At 41.3% G+C, this 21,411-nt stretch overlaps 1 protein-coding gene across 3 annotated transcripts in view; it reads left to right on the top strand.

The window, feature by feature from the left end:
• Positions 1-21,411, top strand: part of PCNX2 (pecanex 2) — a 158,989-nt gene that overhangs the window by 36,072 nt on the left and 101,506 nt on the right. For all 3 annotated transcript variants that reach the window (XM_077346189.1, XM_077346207.1, XM_077346198.1), the window contains 5 exons: positions 642-784; positions 1,518-1,671; positions 1,770-1,802; positions 10,895-11,066; positions 18,941-19,051. In XM_077346189.1, coding sequence (XP_077202304.1) covers positions 642-784; positions 1,518-1,671; positions 1,770-1,802; positions 10,895-11,066; positions 18,941-19,051 — 613 coding nt within the window. The remainder of the gene's footprint in view (positions 1-641; positions 785-1,517; positions 1,672-1,769; positions 1,803-10,894; positions 11,067-18,940; positions 19,052-21,411) is intronic.

Consider the following 21,411-nt stretch of genomic DNA (forward strand, 5'->3'; position numbering starts at 1 on the left):
GGTTCCATGTTCAAGATATTAGGCGTAGAAGTATATAGCATCATTACAAGTATGTAGCTTCATAAGAATCATCCCAAAAATGCTGCCATAGAGAAAAAATATTATATTAACAGTCTTGCAGTCTGTAACTTTCAGTAGAAACAGGCACAGCTTGCTGTTCTATTTTATAGCTACTAAACTCCCAAGGGTGAATATGTAAGGAAATATATTCTTTTCCAAGATGGTAATATGAAATCATAAAAAGTTAAATAATTATTTTAATTAGTGGGAATGGGGCGCAAAAGCATTATAGTGTTAGAAACAAAACTCAAAGAACATCTAGAGCAAAATTATAGGTGAACAAGAATTGTCTACTGAACAAAAATTGTCCAGCATGAAAAGAACTAAAAAAATGATTATATTGTCTGTTTTTGTGTATTTAAATAACTTGTGTCATAGCTTATAATTACAATACATCTAGCTTAGTTTCTGCATCAAAGAAGACAGAGTCCAGTGTGATTGTGTAGAGCGTGAAGAAGAAGTTTAAAAAAACTAGATAGTTCTTTCCCTATAATCATTGCAAATAAAGTTGCATAGCTGTTTCTTAGATAATATAATGAAATCAATACACAATACTATTCATATTTCTTTTTATTTTAAAGCATCTTAGTGAAGACCTTGAGGATTCCTCATGTTCATCAACACAAAGAAAAATTAATAGACAATTTTACAAATTAATTGTATTTCCTGGCAAATGGATAAAAATCTGGTATGATCGACTTACCTTGTTGGCACTGTTAGATAGGTAAGCTTTTAAAAATATCTATCTTTTATATATTGAATTAATGGAATAAATATTTCCTCAGTCCAGTGCTGACATATTAAAATTCAATGAGAGAGAAATGGTTTTAAATTTCATAGCAATTTTAGAAGTATTTATATCAAAATTCTGCCTTATGAGAAATTGTCAGTAATAATATTAGCCATACAATCAATGAAAGTCAATCACAATTTTATTTTGGCATGTACACAGTTAAATACTTCTTTAAATGTTTATAACTCCATATTGTAAACTACATGTGATGGTAGCAGATACTTTGCTTGAACCTGGGCTTGCCCCACTCCTGCACAGAGTATTGTATGTATGTGTGGAATGGGAGGAGCTTTATCTTAGAACACAACTGCCACTTCAGTCATGGGGTAAAATCCTTTTTTTCTTTTTCCCCCTGCTGCCTGTCCCAGTGAGCTCATTTTTCCTCACTCAAGCTTCAGTATGAGAATTGAGCCTTGCTGGGCAAAAATTATCTGTGTGGAAGGTGGGTGAGTGGATGAGGATGAGGATATATATGATTTGGAACATATACATACAGTCCAGAGGAATTAAGACATTGAAGTCCTGTGTAAACCAGTAGAACGTGATGCAATGTTATGGTCTCAAGTCCCATTGTTTTAACTTCTCTTGTGTCGCAAAATACTGGTAAACAGAAGTCTTATACCCCCTGGTTACTTAAAAAAAAAATCCTGTTTTATTCCTACAGAACAGAAGATATCAAGGAGAATCTTTTGGCAATTCTTCTAGTAATCCATGTTTCTTTTCTTGGATTTTTAATTATGAACCAAGGTTTTTGTAAAGATATTTGGGTCCTCATGTTTTGTCTTATCATGGCAAGTTGTCAATATTCCCTTCTTAAGGTAAATACAAATATTCTTGTACCTACCTATATTTCATATTTATTTTGGATCCTGTAACTTCTACAGAGATCTAAACTAATTTCTGATTCTGTTTTTAGAGTGTTCAGCCTGATCCTGCTTCACCAGTACATGTAAGTTATAATAAACAGTTTTAGTAATCCATGTCTCTTGATACACGTTATCCATATGGTTCAGCAAATTACTGAAAAACCTTGAAATAAGCCGTAGCTCTTGAATTTTAGCTCGGTCATCTTATAGCTTTAGCTGATTATTACAACTAATAATTTCAAACATTTTTGCTGTCTTTTCACCCAAAGAGGTTCCCCAATGCAGCAAGCAACATTTAAACATTAAAACATCAAGTCATTAAAATGTGTATATAAAACATTTAAGCAATTCCCACAAAACATATATATACACACATAACACAGCCAGGGAGGAGGTCCAATAACAGTAAGTGGGAAAACACTAAACAAACAAACAAATAAAAAAAACCCATCCAATTAAATAATTTGGCCTATGTTTACTCCTTAATAAATTAATTGGTTTTCTCTAATTTTTTGTTTACACTGAGAAGATAACTCATGGATAATCAACTGTGGGTTTTTCTGTTCTAGGAACATGCTGATTAAATAGTATCAAATTGACATAAATGGGATCCTCAAATTGTGAAGGAGAATTTCTCTCATCCTACTTCCTATTGTCCTAGTATGGTTGCAGGTGTTATTCGGAAGTGTGGCTTGATCATTCATTCTTTTTCCACATGTTTCAAAGAACGATTCGCAGATTTTACCCAATAGGGAAATGTATGTTAGATAGGCATCATGTATCTCCCCCACATGTGCTTCATATGTTAGCCAGATGTGTCAAAAGAGGAATTGTGTAGATCACTTTGACTGATTCTGCACAAGGAATTTGTCCCTGCATAGCCTCTCATTGCTCGCAGATTTTAGTCCTGCTTCTTCATGATATCATCAGCAACCTGTATCTCTCCAATGGGTGGTGTGAATTTTTGTCAAGTTTGCTTCACAATGCGGGAAATTGTAAAATCCTGTTCCCCCTTTGCTGCAAATTGGGGTGCAAATAGGGGCAAGCCTGTGAAGGGAGAAAAGTGCAACAATCTTGGTAGCGTTGTGCCTGTCCTCATACCATCTTCCCCTTCCAGTTTCTGTATTGAAAAACAAATTAATGGTTTAGCCTGCATAGTTATGGGACTGCAAAGTATGTGCACAGTAATATTGGGATCGGGCAGCAACCCAATCTAAAACATATTCCTGTTGTGTTTTCTGGTGGTTGGGTATGAACGGGGAAAGGGGGGGCATGTGATGAAGCAGCCCTTAGCTCAGCGTCCATGTTCTGTGTTTTAAATCTTCATTGTAAACACACAACCATCGGGGTCCAATTGCCATGGCCAGCCTATCACAAATCTACACAAACATAAAGACAGACCATTATACAAAGAATCCCAAAAAGAGATCTAAAGAAATGTTTTATTGTTGTGACGTGATCCTGTAGCAACGCGGAAATGTGGTTTTTTTAAAATGTTTTACTGTTGTGGCATGTCCCTGTGATAATGTGGAAGTTTTTTTTTAATTAATTTTGCAACTTGGGAGATGGAAGTTTGAGTCCCCAAAACCACAGCTGTGAAGGGATTGGTGGCTTTCGTTAATTGACAACTTGAGGAGCTGGGGGGAAACTTCACATTGTCCATGCTTCCCACTTCTCTGCTGCCTCATCAGGAGGCAAAAAACCAGGGACAAGATGATGGGATCATGCGGGAGGGGTCTCCCGTCAGGAAGCATGCAAACACATGGTTTACTATCACACGTTTGCAAGCAGAAGGCGGCACATGTATTATGCTCCCATGCAGAATCAGTCTTTCAGGCTCTCTCTTGGCTCTCTCTGTCTCTTTGTTAATTTTTAAACAACACCCATAGAAGATCCTTTAGGATGTTTTTGGCTGATCCTGCGTTGAGCATTGGGTTGGACTAGAGGGCCTGTATGGCCCCTTCCAACTCTGTGATTCTATGATTCTAAGATAGGTTGACAATTTCTGTACTGAATACATAACTAGGGCATACATAAACAGCCATTCAATTCATCAGAGCCAATATTGTTTGCTCTAAGTGGTACCAATTCGCCAAGGTTTCAGAGAGAAGTCTTTTCTAAAATATAGAAACACTATAGTAGAACACGAAAACAACATAGTAAAGCAAAAGAAAAAACAAATCACATGGCCAAGATGTGAATTTCTGACTTTGGGAGCACGATGATGAAAGGGTAAGTAAAAAGTCTTTCTATTATGTTAATAAATCTTCATCCTAAATAAAATTAATCCAGAAGAAATAATCCATGGACATGTATGTCTCCTTTTATTTTATTTGCTATTCTTTAGCTTTGCTGCTGAGGAAATGTTTTTGAAACGAGGATTTACCGGAACCTTGTTCAGCTTTCAGCATCAGCTTTCAGTATTGCTTAAAGGAGACATCTTGTCCATGGATTATTTCTTCTGGATTAATTTTGTTTAGAATAAAGATACTTTTTACTTACCCTATTTTCATTATGCTGTTGGCCCCACAATTTATTGTTTCTTTTACTTTACTACTTTCCCAAAATATACCAGAAATGTGTGGACTCTTCTGCATGCATGCTCTTGCACTAATTTGTGGGTCCTTGTAAGATTTCCTTATGTACAGGCCTTTGCTACACAGCAGTGAGAGAGACTCAGAGTTCAAACCCACAGCCCTATGGGCTCATACCTAATGAGGTTTGTTTGTTTGTTTGTTTATTTGTATACTGCTGCTTCCCCATAGGTTTTTCAGTGGTTCACATAATAAAACATTAAAAAATACAGTAAAAGCCCCATAATTCCCATTTTACAATAGTATAAACAATGATGGCATTCTGTACAAATTTCTAACCCACCCTGTTCAGCCAGAGGCCATACCATCAATTCCATGAGAGAGGGAGCTGAACTGATGGATCTTGGGGATCCAAGATTAAAAACTCGGGGTTCTGCCCTGGCCTCAACCATACACCTGGCGGAAGAGCTCTGTTTTACAGGCCCTGCGGAAAGCTGGTAATTCCGGCAGGGCCCTCAGATCTTCTGGGAGCTCATTCCACAGGTTGGGGCCAGGACTGAAAAGGTCCTGGCCTGGGTCGAGGCCAGGTGAACATCCCGGGGGCCTGGGACAACCAGTAAATTCCTTCCCTGCAGAGCAAAGAGCCCTGCAGGGGGCATAAGCAACCAAGCAGTCCCACAGGTAGGCAGGACCTAGGCCGCGTATAGCCTTAAATGTTAATACCAATACCTTGAACTTGACCTGGAAACAGACTGGTAACCAGTGCATTATGATGTGGCTATTTCAAACATTTATTAGCTGCCTTTCTTAACTAAAAGAAGAATATCTAAAGGAAAATATCTAATTTATAAAAACAAAAATAAGGGATTTCATTATCAAGTTCATGCCAATGTACAATTGTAGCTGATGCCAAAATAAATCTTGACTTTCACTATGTAACTTTTCTCTGAGTCTCCTCCATCACAAACCATATGGAATTTTTCAAATACATCAGAGTTTAAGAGCATTTCATATTTAGAGGCAGAGAGGGCACTGCCATTAAAGAACACATTAGTTTGTAGTTCTACTTGTTATTATGATATTTCCAGTGATTTCTAAGATATTTAAACTTTTCTAAAGAGGTAATTTGCTCAGTACAAAATATAAGTTCTGTTTGTCAGTTCAGCTGTACACAGTAACATGAATTGTAATCAGATCCGTTGTTTGGGCAGACAGTGATAATGGGGCCACATTTGTTTTAAAATGAGAAGAAATTGTTTAATCAAAATTGCATTATTATAACATCAAAGCTTGATTTGCTGGCAGTGTCAGAAACAAAGAGCATAGTGATTTTTAATGAAAGCATTTTTCACATACACTATTGGGGCTCAAGTTTGGTAATTGCCATTTCCGAGGAATACAAAATTATGCTTCCTTTTATAAAGTTCTGTTGTAAAATAAAACATGCACTATGTGATAAAATAAAATAAAACATGCACTATGTGATTTTAATCTGGGTGTACTTTAAAACTGTATTTATTTATTATTGTATTTATTGTCCGCCACTCTCAGCCCAGCTGGCTCATGGCGGTTTACATAAAAACATTAGAAACCAGATAAAACCCCCAGTACATGAACCAATATTGGCGGCAGATAATCCACAATCTATATCATCCTCTGCGCCCTCTCCTCAACCCTCCAATAGCAGTCACCATTACTCTGAAAGATGTTCACACGCTATGTCTGGCCTTGGGAGTTATAGAGCTATAGGAGGTGGGACCCGATTTTACTACCCCAGCCTCAACCGAACACCTGGTGGAAGAGCTCCATCTTGCAGGCCCTCTGGAACATTAAAGGCTCTGTCAGGGCCCTCAGCTCTTCCAAGAGCATATTCCATTAGGTTGGGGACAGGACCAAAAAGGCCCTGGCCCTGGTTGAGGCCAGGCATACCTCCTGGGGGCCAGGGACAACAAGCAGATTTATACCTGCAGAGCAAAGGGCCCTCTGGGGAACATAGGGAGATAAGCAGTCCCACAGATAGGTGGGACTCAGGCTGCATATAACCTTGAAGGTTAAAACCAAAACCTTGAACCTGATCCGGAAGCCTTGATGAATCCTTTCTACCTTATTTGGCGTTATCAAAAAAGTTATATGGTCAGGTAAACCTATTTAAGCAACAATAAAGCTAGTGGTGGTGAAAGCATTCCAGTTGAACTATTCAAAAACTTAAAAGACGATGCAGTAAAAGTGCTACACTCAATATGCCAGCAAATTTGGAAGAGCCTGTTTGGAAGAGCCTGTTGATGCGGGTGAAGGAGGAGAGTGCAAACGTTGGCTTGAAACTCAACATCAAGAAAACAAAGATCATGGCATCCAGCCCTCTCAATTCCTGGTAAATAGATGGGGAAGAAATAGAGATAGTGACAGATTTTATTTTCCTGGGCTCCAAGATCACTGCAAATCGGGACTGCGGCAAAGAAATTAAAAGACGCTTGCTCCTGGGGAGGAAAGCTATGGCAAATCTAGACAGCATCCTAAAAAGCAGAGACATCACCCTGCCAACAAAAGTGCGTTTAGTCAAGGCTATGGTATTCCCAGTTGCAATGTATGGCTGCGAAAGTTGGACCATAAGAAAGGCCGAGCATCAAAGAATTGAGGCTTTTGAACTCTGGTGCTGGAGAAGACTCTTGCAAGTCCCTTGGACTGCAAGGCGAACAAACCGGTCAGTCCTAGAGGAGATGAGCCCGGACTGCTCCTTAGAAGGCCGGATCCTGAAGATGAAACTCAAATACTTTGGCCACCTCATGAGAAGGAAGGACTCCCTGGAGAAGAGCCTAATGCCGGGAGCGATCGAGGGCAAAAGAAGAAGGGGATGACAGAGAATGAGGTGGCTGGATGGAGTCACTGAAGCAGTAGTTGCAAACTTAAATGGACTCCGGGGAATGGTAGAGGACAGGAAGGCCTGGAGGATCATTGTCCATGGGGTCGCGATGGGTCGGACACGACTTCGCACCTAACGACAACAAAAGCTATTTAGAATTGCTAGCAGCTTAGAGAGCATCCCCCCCCACACACACACACACCAGTAGTAGAATTTAAAGTCACTGAATGGAGTTTGGGGAGTGGCTTGTTTGGTAGAGCATCTGTGGTTTGTTTGTATGTGGCTTGTTTGGTAGACCATCTTGCCATGCATGCAGTAGTTTCCAGATTCAATCTCTGGCACTGCCACTTTTTAAAAGGCTCCATACTGGCAGTAACTGACTAGGAGAGAGATTTTGGAGTGTGCAACTGCAATAAAAAAGGCAAATGCTATGATTAGGGTTATTAGAAAGGGGATTGAAAACAAATCAGCCAGTATCATAATGTCCCTGTATAAATCTATGTTGTGGCCTCGTTTGGAGTATTGTGCACAATTCTGGTCACTGCGCCTCAAAAAACATATAGCATTGAGAAAGGTGCAGAATAGGGTAACTAAAATTATTAAGGGGATTGAACATCGTCCCTATGAAGAAAGTTTTTAAAAGTTAGGGCTCTTTAGCTTGGAGAAATTATTATTAAAGGGTGTCATTTATACAGGTTTATAAAACTATGCATGGGCTAGAGATGATAGAGAAAGAAGTACTTTCTTCCTTTCTCACAATACAAGAACTTGTGGGCACTCAATGAAATCAGTGAGCAGTTGGTTTGGAACAGACAAAACAAAGTACACCCAAAGAGTAATTAACATGTGGAATTTACTGCTGCAGGAAGTGGTAGTGGCTACAAACACAGACCATTTCAAGAGCAGATTGGATAAACATATGGAACAGAGGTCCCTCTGTGGCTATTAGCCTCAAGTCATAGATGTCCCAGGCAGCGATGCTTTGTGGGGGGGGGGGCAAGAGTGGGAGGGCTTCTGGAATCCTAGTCTTGCTGGTGGAACTCCTGATGGCACCTGGGCTTTGGCCACAGAGTGTTGGACTGTATGGGCTATTGGCCTGATCCAACATGGCTTATCTTATGTTCTTATGATCAGTTAGGAGATTAGCTGCACCTGAGTAGGCATGGCTAGCCCTAATGGACCAATGGCTTGATTCTTTTCAAGTTGATTCACAGTAAGTTCAGGACAGCTGATAGGAAGTGCCTGTATCTGGAAACTAATTAAATCCTTGAGGCTACTGGGGGGATCATTTCAAACAGTCTGGGACCTGCGTACCTGCGGGACTGCCATTTCCCTTATAATCCCACAAGAGCACAAACATTTCTAGATCAACTCTGACGTGAAGGAGGTGAAACTGGCCTCAACCACGGCCAGGGCCTTTTTGGCCCGGGCCCCAGCCTGGTGGAATGTATTTCTGGTAGAGATCAGGGTCCTGTGGGACTTAAATCAGTTCTGCAGGGCCTGTAAGATGAAACTATTCTACCAGGCTTAAGGCCTAAAATAAAATAACATACACCGAGAAAGGCTGGCCTCACCACTGGGAGGGTGAGGGGAGGGGAGATAGGGAAGATTAGCTCCTTGCCAAAAAAAAAAAAACCCTGTCTGGAAATTTTAGCTGGAACAGCATTAGTCATACTATAAATGTTTTTAACTTTTAACATTTATATGCCGCTTTTTATGTTGTTACCTGCCTTGGGCAATATGGAAGGCTGGGATAAAATTTTTAAAAATGATCATCTTAATCCCCCACTCTGTCCTGGTATCCCTCTAAGTCTAAAAACCAGCAAAGAGTGATCTCTAAAAAATGAAAAACCTTTCAAACCAGGTCAGTTCTAAAACGAACAGCTGCACTGGGGGGGGGGGGAGGGGACGGGACACAACTATGTAAACAGCAGAAACTTCCTGATAGCTGGGTCAGCTTGCCTCAGAAGCTTAAAAATACAAAATGGGATATCCAGTATTTAACAGTTATACAAAAGAGCAAAATCCACTGTGTAAAAGCTTTATCCAGGGCTTTTGGAAGCACAAAGAATTCATAGAAATACTGCAAAGATATTAAGAAGCCACTGGAATGCCACTGGAAATGCCAAAATCCAAACAAGGAACTGGTAAATCCTGTGTTTCGTTCATGAATGCTTCCTCAGTGAACCCCCCAAAAAACTTTACTGTACAAGTACCTAGAGGCCACTAGATAATATTTACATTCTAATGAATTTCTTCATAGTTTAATTACAGAATGACAACTTTTAAAGCTATAAATCAAGTGGCAAATCAAGAAAGTTTTGACCATCTTTCTGAAAACTTGAAGACTGAACTTGCAATTGTGCAAGGGTTTTGCCTCTTTATCCATTTCTTTCTTCATCCCTTCCCTCCTTTTTTTGACAAGTTTTAAAAACATTACAATTAACAGCATCCTTTTCCATGGCTTTCTGAATATGAAAGCCTGGGAATGAAATTGAACATTTTAGAATGAAGTAGTGCTGTGTAATGAGCTATAAGCATTTCTAAAGCATTTAAATTGAGGCATGAACACTATTCAAAATTGTTCCACAAATAGGCATGACGGAGTGCCATATTGTGCTCCTCTGTAATTCACAGAACTGCATTAGAGTGAAAATGTACAAGGTGCCTTGATGCCACTGCAGAGGCATACAATAGCAGGGAAATTGAAGAATAATTAGAGTTCTGTTTGTCCCAACATTTATGACCACTGTTAAAGTTAGTGAAGAGTGGGATAACAGGGGAATTATTCTGTCTGTTTTTGCTTGGATTTTAAAGTAAAAGCCATAATGCTTTTTATTTTCTTTGGACACAGTTAGTACCATATGCTCATAATCACATTTCCTACAAAACAGAGACTCGGGGCCCTTTCTCACATCAGCTTTCAGTATTGTTGGTGCTGCTGCATTCTTTGTGCGTGGTATAAATTGTTTAATGGAGGCTGGTGATTTACCCCCTGGGCTCCTGCCATGTCACCCGGATCTTCTTCATTGCTGAGTACCATTGGAATAAACTCAGGACCTTCAGGGTTCTCAGAAGTGTGAGTGAGGATAAAGCTTGGTCAGACTATGTTTAACAGAGCTGAAAGGAATAGGTGGCATTATCTGAAGAGAATCTTGAAATTAAAATGGCTTTGGAAACAAGTCAAACTGAGTTGTCATTGAGGCACTACAGCCCAGGGTTACAGGGGCCACTCAGCACAGGGCATTATCTCATCCATCGATTCCTGTTTCAAACAGAAGTACTGAAGACAATGGATGAGCAGGTACTGTTCTCTATAGCTGATGATATGAGTCAAGTGGCCCTTGAGCAGCTGGCAGAATTTATGGGGCCTGACTGTGCTTACATCTGGTAAACAGGGGTCCTCTACAGCAGAGGCCAACCAAAAATTTTCCCTGCATTATGCATATTATATTGTAAATATTGAGAGTAATAGGAAAATGCTTATTTATAGGGATTTTGAAATTACTCAGACTAATTACTCACACTAATGAGTTTTATGATGTATTGTTTACTTAACTAGAAAAAAAGTTTGAGTCTAGTGGCATCTTTGTTGGTCTTAAAGGTGCCTCAAAATTTTGTACTGCTGCTTTAGACTTCCCATTTGAATCTTTATTCAGCAGTACTTAATATGTATATGTTTCTTCTTATCATAACGCTTAGTGCTGTCTACATGTTTTTTACATGTGAGAAGATATCATGCCAGCATTAAATATATGTGTATATATTCTTTGTTTTTTAGGGACACAACCAGATCATAATTTATAGCAGGCCTGTATATTTTTGTATACTGTGTGGCCTTATTTTATTGCTAGATGCTGGGTCTAAAAATAAAAACACATCTATTTATACTGTATATGGCCTGAAGATTTTCTCACCTGGATCACTTCAGGCAGCCAGAGATCATGCAATAGGTGAGATAAAATAACTGAAATGTTAAGCATGGGCAGTTGATTCATGCAATTGTACCGAGTCACTGAGATTCTTTGCACTTTTATCTCTGAGGAATGTGGAGGTGGTGAGAAATAAGCCGTTAAATGTAATGATCAGTCAAGCATTCATAGCCTTTGGTCCATGGAATGGAAATTGCTGGTGTAGGAATCACCATGATTGGCTCTTTCATATGTCCGACATTTTCAAGATGCTTTTTAATGTTTTTGGTGTTTAGTTACATGTTTTGTGTTTATTTCTTTAAGGATCTGAAGTGGGCAGATTATTATTGTTAAGTATTAATTAGATTTGACTAATATGTCCGCTCTCTTTAACATTTCTTTTCTTCCTTTCCTCAAGCTATTCTTAAGTCTCCATTCCACCCTGTGTCATTCTGTCTGTCTGTCTGTCTGTCTGTCTGTCTGTCTGTCTGTCTGTCTGTCTGTCTGTCTATCTATCTATCTATCTATCTATCTATCTATCTATCTATCTATCTATCTATCTATCTATCTATCGCCCTCCCCCAGGACAAACCTGATATTTCTCCATGTGAGTTTACGAAACCTTTGTCTATAAGGGCAAACATAGAACAGGGCTAATGTGGATGAGGGGAAGGTAGGTAGAAAAGTGGCAGATAAAGGATAGATTTAGCAAGCCATCCCATTACCATTTTTTTTAGACTTGCCAAATTCTAGTTTCTCAAATCTGAGAAATCTAATGGACCACATTGGGCACTGCATTATTAACCAGATACTTTGTTTCTGCTCCAGGAAACTACCACAAAACACTGGGGAGGGTTGGGAGAAAACATATTTGTACCTGACAACAAGTTCAGGATAGAAGACGTTCCTCAAACAGAAGCAAAGTTTGTTAGGGAGACATGCATAAAGCATGTCATATCTGTGACAAAGAACAACATTAAAAATATAAAAATTCAAAGAGAGGCTTCCATATAAAGGATATTTTGTCTAGTCTTCAGTTTGTTGCCAATTTTCTTCTTAAAACAAAACATTTCAAGCAGTCTTGTCAACGGGAAATAGAATAACAAGCACTGATAATATTCTGAGCACAAAGATGTAAGTTATAGGCACCATTCTACTAAAAGTTTACCTTAATGGGATTCAAGCCTTAGACTTTATAACAATGAATAATTTTTCTTCTCTTCTGCCTGGCTAATGAATCTCCAAAGCAGCATTGCAACCCACATTTTACAAATAAAGTGCTGATCAAATATTCTCAGCTGTGCTCAGGGTAAGGGCAAAATTAAAGGTACAGAAGTTAGTGTTTCACCTCTACACAACTGAAAAATATCACAAATATTTCTATAACTATTATACAAACAGAGGAGGCATCTTTATCAAAACTATCCACCTCCTTAAAATCTCTTAAATCAAAATTATATATGAAATAGATGTCTGTCATGTAAATTACAGCTTATTTCAAATATATAGCGAGAAAATTTTATTTTGTATTTTCTTATGGATTCTAGCATTGCATTGTTACTACCAGAACAAAGCCTCCATTATTTCTCATGCAAGCTAATGAACCTCCCTGAACTACAAATGCCTCCAAAAATATAGCTAATACTACGCACAGCCAGTTTGGTGTAGTGGTTAGGAGTGCGGACTTCTAATCTGGCCACAGCACTGATAAAGCTGTTCTGACTGAGCAGTAATATCAGGACTCTCTCAGCCTCACCCACCTCACAGGGTGTCTGTTGTGTGGAGAGGAATGGGAAGGCAGCTATAAACTGCTTTGAGACTCCTTCAAGTAGAGAAAAGCAGCATATAAGAACCAACTCTTCATCTTCCTCCTCAGCATATGTTCATTTAAATACCTGACCTTCCAGTGCTGAACCGACAAATACCAGAGGATCACCTGTTTGTTGGGTTTTGCACTAAGGGAGGGAAGACATTCTGAGTGGGAGGCAATTAAAGGACCTAAAAGGTAAAGGTAAAGGTAAAGGCATCCCCTGTGCAAGCACTGGGTCATGTCTGACCCATGGGGTGATGCCCTCTAGGGTTTTCCTGGCAGACTCAATACGGGCTGGTTTGCCAGTGCCTTCCCCAGTCATTACCGTTTACCCCCCAGCAAGCTCATTTTACTCATTTTACCGACCTCGGAAGGATGGAAGGCTGAGTCAACCTTGAGCTGGCTGCTGGGATTGAACTCCCAGCCTCATGGGCAGAGTTTCAGACTGCATGTCTGCTGCCTTACAACTCTGCGCCACAAGAGGCTCTCTAAAAGGACCTAGATCCATTTAAATGCCTCCCTTTCCAGCCCAGAGCCAGGCAAACAGCTCTGCACTAAGGGGGAGAGGCACGCTAAGCCAGACATTTAATGGAAGATTTAAAAATCCCATCAAACAGCTGTTCTTGAGGATCAGCTGTTTGGCAGGGTCTTTCTTCTCAGCAAACCCCTCTGAGGTAGTGCAGAGTCCCCAAATTCTGAGAAGACATTTTTGGCAGGGTCTTTTACAATCAACCAAATCAAGCCCAAATCACTATAGGCTTCTCTGATTCGGCTAATTTAAATCTTGCTACTTTGCTCGGGTAAGCCCGAAAAGTACTTGAATCAGCATTGATGAGTATTTTCTGGCTTATCTGAGCCAAATTGCTCATAACTAGACTAAATCTTATGCATCCTTACTTTGCAGTAAATCCCACTGAAAGTCAAATTAAAAGGGCAGAGAACTTGTAGCTGCCATAAACTTGCCCTTTTAAAGTGCTGTGACACACTGGGTTAACACTTTTATTGAGCTGTGTCCTGGTGCCCCAATATCTTTCCCCCTTTCAGTTTCAACATGTTAAGACTCCATTAGCACATACTTGAAGCTGGTATTTTTGGTTCAGTTTGTATCATTTTACACTTACCAAGACTGAACTTAATTTACCACATTGGTGCCTACTCACTGAATTTGTGAAGTTCCTCCTCTTCACAGAATCCCCACACCATCTTACTGCTGCTACTGCCCAGTTTTTATATTTATTTATATATGACAGAGTTCCTGAAGAACTATGGATGGAGGTTCACGACATTGTACAAGAGGTAGCAACTAAAACCATCCCAAAGAAAAAGAAATCCAAGAAAGCAAAATGGCTGTCTGAGGAAGCTTTAAAAATAGCTGAGGAGAGAAGGGAAAGGCAAGGGAGAAAGAGAAAAATACACTCAACTGAATGCTGAATTCCAGAGAATAGCTAGAAAAGATAATAATGCCTTCTCAAATGAACAGTGCAAACAAATAGAAGAAAACAATAGAATAGGGAGGACCAGAGATCTCTTCAAAAAAATTGGAGATATGAAGAAAACATTTCATGCAAAGATGGGCATGATAAAGGACCAAAATGCTAGGGACCTAACACAAGCAGAAGAAATTTTTACAAGGTGGCAAAATTATACAGAAGAAGCATCCCTGATAACCACGAGGGGGTAGTTATTGACCTGGAGCCAGACATTCTGGAATGTGAAGTCAAAAGGGCCTTAAGAATTCTGAGCAACAATAAAGCTAGTGGAGGTGAAAGCATTCCAGTTGAACTATTCAAAATCTTAAGACGATGCAGTAAAAGTGCTACGCTCAATATGCCAGCAAATTTGGAAAACTCAGCAGTAGCCACAGGATTAGAAAAAGTCAGTTTGCATTCCAATCCCAAAGCAGGGCAATGCCAAAGAATGTTCAAACTGTCGCACCATTGCACTTATTTCTCATGCTAGCAAAGTTATGCTCAAAATCCTACACGCTAGACTCCAGCAATATGTGGACCGAGAACGTCCAGAAGTACAGGCAGGATTTTGAAGAGGCAGAGGAACTAGAGATCAAATTGCCAACATACTCTGGATCATACAGAAAGTTAGGGAGTTCCAGAAGAACATTTACTTCTGCTTCATTGACTATACTAAAGCCTTTGATTGTATGGAGTATGCAATGTATGGCTGTGAAAGTTGGACCATAAGGAATGCCGAGCGTCAAAGAATTGAGGCTTTTGAACTCCCGTGTTGGAGAAGACTCTTGGAAGTCCCTTGGACTGCAAGGAGAACAAACCGGTCAGTCCTAGAGGAGATCAACCTGGACTGCTCCTTAGAAGGCCAGATCCTGAAGGTGAAACTGAAATACTTTGGCCACATCATGAGAAGGAAGGACTCCCTGGAGAAGCGACTGAGGGCAAAAGAAGACGGGGACAACAGAGAATGAGGTGGCTGGATGGAATCACTGAAGCAAGCAGTGTGAACTTAAATGGACTTCGAGGAATGGTAGAGAAGGCCTGGAGGATCATTGTCCATGGGGTCGCGATGGGTTGGACATGACTTTGCACCTAACAACAACAAATATTTTATTAATTGCCTTTTTGTCTGGGGCAGTATCCAAGGCTATTAGAACTGATAGAAAATCATGAAGATGCTGTGATTTTGTGCAGGCACGCATGCACGGATCTCTCGCCGCGCTTCCCTCTACCCCCCACTTTGGCGGTCAATTTGCTTGTGGCCTGGTGAGCCTCTCGCTGCGGGTGGGGGCGGGGAGAGGGAGCCACGGCCCGGTGCCGAGACCTTCAGGCTGTGGCCCAGGGGTTGGGGACCACCGCTATAACAGACTGCTCTGTTTTGAGCCACACTTCATAAAAAAAAGATAACTAGTAAAAGTTTGCTAGGTACAGTATAGCAGTCCACAGAAACTGATGCATTCATGCTTTTAAAGGCAGAAATGTCTTCATGTTTTGCTGTTTTTTTATTGTTCCAGTCACATCAGTACAAGAATGTATCCTGCTCAGGCTGCATAGCTAACAAATGGCTTTATTCTCAGGGAAAATTGCCACAGTAACATGTTTCTTTTCTGTAAGAAACAGAACAAACAATCTGTGAGGTATTTGAAATAAAATTTTGTACAGGCTGCCAGTGATCCAGTTAACATAGCTATCTGATAGATTTTTCTTTAACTACACCTATAGCCTGACATGAGGCTCCCCACTTTCATTTCCCATGGATTTCAAATCAGTTTTTTGTTAGCTTTCTCATGATACGGTTTCAGTTTAGCAGACTTTTGCAGCAATTTATATGCTGTCAATGCACAATATGTTCTTTTTTCGGTCTACTGCAGGTTTTAGTCTAGAGAACTGTGCTGTAAAATCTGTTTGCTCAGATAATTTTCTCAGTTTCTGTCATCTGTCTTCTTTTTAGCTTGTTCACTTTGAAATTTTCTTTTTTGTCTTCATGTTCTCGTTCTTATTTTGCCTGGTGTTAAGTCAGCTGAATAAGCTTTTCTGCAAATTCCTGTTTTTGCCAGTTAACTTTTCACTATTCACCATATTCATGTTATTCAGCATGAATTCAAAATCCTGTGAATTATCTAAGTCATTCCACAGAGACAAGAGTATGGTGTAATGGGAACTACCACAACATTCCCCAGTAAAGGGACTAAAGGACGATTTCACATATTATAAGGTCTAAGTGGCAGATGTGCAGCCATCATGAGGACTTAGAAGAAGAAGAAGAAGAATTGGTTCTTATATGCTGCTTTTCCCTACCTGAAGGAGGCTCAAAGCGGCTTACAGTCGCCTTCCCATTCCTCTCCCCACAACAAATACCCTGTGGGGTGGGTGAGGCTGAGAGAGCCCTGATATCACTGCTCGGTCAGAACAGTTTTATCAGTGCCGTGGCGAGCCCAAGGTCACCCAGCTGGCTGCATTTGGGGGAGCGCAGAATCGAACCCAGCATGCCAGATTAGAAGTCCGCACTCCTAACCACTACACCAAACTGGCTCTTAGGATCAGACATGTACCTGGAATTCTGTGCTGGTTACCCAGTTCCCATGGTCCCAGTTCAGACAAGAGTCTTTTGCACATGGGAAAAGGAGACTTCAGCTTTTCCTTCCCATGCCATGTTCTTGGCCCAAAGTGGCCATGGGGAGCTGATGTTATCCCTGCAGGGGGAAATGTCAGCATGTATTGATGGCTACATGTAAATTTCACCAGTAGGAGAAATAGTTACTCCCAAAGATATTTCAGGCTGAAGGGGAAGAATTAAGTCTGCTCTCCACAAACACAGTGGTCCAGATGAAAATGAGGCCTCCATGTGCCTAGGAAGCAAGTTGTTAGTATAGAACTTAAAGCATGCATCCGTTGTCCTCTACCACATGGACTTTGCAACATGTGAATTGGCCTTCATGGTCAAACTAGTCATGGTGGTAGGATCCATATGTATATTTCTATGAGATCTTGTTCAAGTGGTGGCACAATGTGTTTTTAATTTTTTTAATGGGGGGAGATTGAAACAATCCTTTTTTCTGCTTTTCCTCATTTTTAAAGCATTTTTCTTTTTGCATAAATTGCTGGATTAGTAGATAAATGCTTAGAGCAGCAAAGAAGAGTAGTGTAGGGCAGTGGTCCCCAACCCCCGGGCCAGGGATCGGTACTGGTCCGTGGATCAGTCGGTACCGGGCTGCGGCTCCTCCTCGTCCTCCTTCCTGGCTGCTGCCTCGGAGGCTGCCCTTCCACTCTGCCGCCGGCTCACCTTTGGTGCACTCCAGTGGCTGCCATGGCTGGGGCTTCCCCTCGGCGTGGCAGCTGCTGCTGGCAGCACCCCCCCAGCAGGCGGCGGGAAGTCAGGGGCGCTGGCAGGAAAGCAAGTGGAGCAGGGGCTCATGCAGCGGCGACATCCCTCGGCAAAAGACTACCCCCCCCCCGCCAGGCTTCAGTAAAATTGTCAAGCGTAGACCGGTCCCCGGTGATAAAAAGGTTGGGGACCACTGATGTAGGGGACACCTCCCATACACACATGTGTTAAAAATAGACTCTAACATACCTTTGTTTTATATGTGATCAAGATGACAAATGGAAATTCTTGTGACTCTCCTGACACAGATATCTTTGTTCTAAAGTACCTGAGCTGCCAGAGATAAAACATCCATAAAACATCCATTCCCCAACTTAGCCTTTTCAGTCACTACCCACTGACAATCATTTATGGGGGCCTTTGGGTCCCTCCAGGGGTACACTACCCTCCTGCAGTCCTTCTGCTTCTTCCGTGGGTCTTTGTCTGGCCTACAACTCTTCCCTTTTGCTGGTGCTCCCTCTCTCTCCTGCCTTGCTCTCCATCACTTGCTCCTACTTTCCTGCACTTTCTCTTCTTTCCCTCCTTCAGTCATCCACTCTCCTCCTTTCTCTTGCATCTGACCCCTGCCATCTCCTCCTCCCCCCCCCCCAGGAACTTCTCATCCCCTCTGGGTGGTGGTGGTCCTGCACCAGGATCCTTTGCCTTGCTGCATCGGCCCCAGCCCTTTTGCTGGCTGTGGCAGCATGGTTTGCTGGTTGTGGCAGCTGCTGCCATGGCAGTATGATTCACTGGGGTTTGGGGGGTGGCCAGGCATTTTTCTCTCAGTGGAGGCAGTGGTGGTGGCAGTGGAAGCTCGTCCTGGGTAGCTTGGCCCAGGTGAATTGGGGGTGTTCTTGTTCTCTCCACAGGAGTCTGTAGTAGGCAGGGCCTCCCAGAGTGACCAGGAAGAGTCTGGGGCATCTGAGAGGCTACCTAGATACTTTTATCTCCATTTTATTCATATCATCTTTGTATGCGGCAAAACCTTAATTAAACTTTAAGAAAAATACTAATGGCTCTCGGTGGTTCTTTAAACCCCTCCTACTTTTTATATTGATATTAAAATTGTGTATTATAACAGCAGAAGTAAATCTAAGTCCTTTTAATTGTCTTCCACCCCAGAGTGTCTCCTCCTCAGTGCAAAACCCAACAAACAGGTGATCCTCTGCTGTTTATCGGGTTCTGCACTGGAAGGTGAGGCATTTAGATGAATGTTAGTTATTGAAATTTTCAGGTACAAAGAATAATCTCATATTCTGTGTGTATTTAATTCCAGGATTTTTATATTGTTTTCCTGCTATTTCTGTCCTTGGTCTTTTCCCACAAATCAATACTTTCTGTATATACCTCTTGGAGCAAGTAGATATGCTGCTATTTGGTGGTACTGGTAAGCATTTTTTTTATAGTCCTGATATAGTTTGCAATATCGAATATGGGAAAAATATTCATTAAAGTCAGCTTTATGTTATGGTTACTAGAACTCATAATAGGCAAGATTCCTGTCTCTTTGTAGACAAATTCCCTCTTCTGCTATATGTGCACATTGAAATCAAAACCACTGATGTTTTATGTTTACTTTGCTAAAGCTACCTAATTTTAGTACATGACTTTCTTGCGGGGGGGGGGGAATTAAAAATTGTGTTTATAACACAAATAGGTTGTCAAGGAAAACCTCCATCTTCCACCTTTATTAGGTAGCATAAAAACCACTTCACCAATTGGTGTTACTTTGAGGAGAGGGGGAGGCTGACTAAAAGCTTTAATGCTCTCTCTCTCTCTCTCTCTCTCTCTCTCTCTCTCTCTCCACCATGGTTGTAATCTATGTCAGAATTCCACGTCCACTTATCTAAACACCGCCCGCGGCGCCACAGGCGCCGCGGACTAAATAAAGCAGTAAGGGGTTCTGGGGCGGGATGCGTCCGGGATGAGGAAGGGTCCGGATTGGACCCTTCCTCTGGACAGACAATCGGAGGGACCAATCGGCAGGCGCTTTGCGCCTGCCGATTGGTCCCTCTGATTCCCAGCCCCAAGCAACTGCGAGCCGCGCACAGTGCAGCTCACAGTTGCTCCTTGGCCGGCGGCCTCGCACCTCTCGCCACCTCGGGCAAAGCGCCTCTCGCCACCTCAGGCCACCGCCTGAGAGCGCCGCCGCCATGAGACCGCCGCCCGGGGGAGGCCCCGCCGTCAGGATGCCGCCACATAGCAACCCGCAAGACTGTAAGTATCTAGCGCCCGCTGTATTGGTCATACAGCGGGCTTGATTACTAGTTTTCTATAACACCACTTGAGACCTTTATGCTTTTAGAATTTCAGCTGCCGTGGCCCTAAAACTGAGCTAGTTAAAGCAATATGCATATGGCTTCTTGTGATGGTAAAGCATGTTGTGGCACATAATGGCCATGTTTCCTTTTGAATAAATTTGTAATAGCATAAATAAAATTGGTTCATCAGAAGCATACAGTTTGGGGAAATGACAGTGAGATATTTAACTTTCAGTTCTAAATTGAGTAATTTTAACTATGTTAATTGGTAAGGCTGTCACCCTTACTGAGAAAAAGCATTGGTGGAGGATATAGCTACTACTTTGTAAGGAATTAAGTTTCCTTCTAACATATCTGTGCCCCCTCCAAAGACATCCGAATGCCATACAAGGATCTGCCTTCCCCACATTTTTATCCTCACCAAAGCCCTGTTAGGTTAAGCTAAGGGGGGGGGGGGGGTACTGGCCCAGGTCCAGTCTCTGAACTTCTTTGAGCTGAACTAGATGTGATGACAGCCATGGGGACAACCTGTGGCCAGCAGTGTCATTTTAAAGGATAATTTAGCTGTTTAAAAATTGCCACAGGGACATGATCCTGACCAGGCCTGTGGCATGCCCCCTACACAGACACCACTTTAAAAGGCATGGGGGGAGGAAACAAGATCATTTGTTTCTGCAGCACTGAGGGCCCAATCAGGGTTTGGTCTTCATGGTGATTTTTAAATTGCTAAATTAAAATGGTGGCAGCCAAGGGCTGCCTGATGCCTGATGTCACATTTAGTTTGGCCCTTAGTAAAATGGGTTTCTGGACCTCAGTCTCCTGTGTTGTAAATTAGCACTTTAACCATTGTGTCACACTTTTGTCTGTACTAGTTTAATGTGGCCAAGTTTTTATAGCTGCTGGTGCATCCCATGTATATCCTGCATACCTGATGGGTTAAATGAGTAACACAACCTGTCGTGGTCACCCCAAAGATCACTTTAGAAACTGATAGGTTCAACTGTCAGCAAATTAAGTCAAAATGTAGGCTGATTCCAAGGAAGCCAGTGAGAACCTCAGGCATTCAAAGAATTATAACAGTCTGAAAGGCAACTAAACACCCAAATTGGGAACATCTGAGATGTACAAGCAGCTTAGGCCACCAGGATAATTTCTTTTATAGGATCCTGTGTAAGAAAGGAAGGTTAGATTTTTTATCGTTTTATCTTTAAAATATTTTAAAAGGGAAAAAAAGAAAGGCTGTTGTTATTTTATTATTCTGGATCTGGATCCTCATCACTATACTTAGCTAACTAGCAGTGCTAGATTCTTTTTGTTTCCTTCTATAGTAACTATAGTTGGTCATGTGTTTGGATCACCTGTTATGGTCATGAATATTTTCTAACTGGATTTTGTAATTCCCTTTAGCCTGTAATCAGTTCATGAATAGAAGGTCATGTTTCAATGATCAATTACCACTCTACCAATTCTTGTATTACCGTATTTG

This window comes from Paroedura picta, chromosome 1 (assembly GCF_049243985.1).
Source record: "Paroedura picta isolate Pp20150507F chromosome 1, Ppicta_v3.0, whole genome shotgun sequence".
In the NCBI taxonomy this organism is placed as follows: Eukaryota; Metazoa; Chordata; class Lepidosauria; order Squamata; family Gekkonidae; genus Paroedura; species Paroedura picta.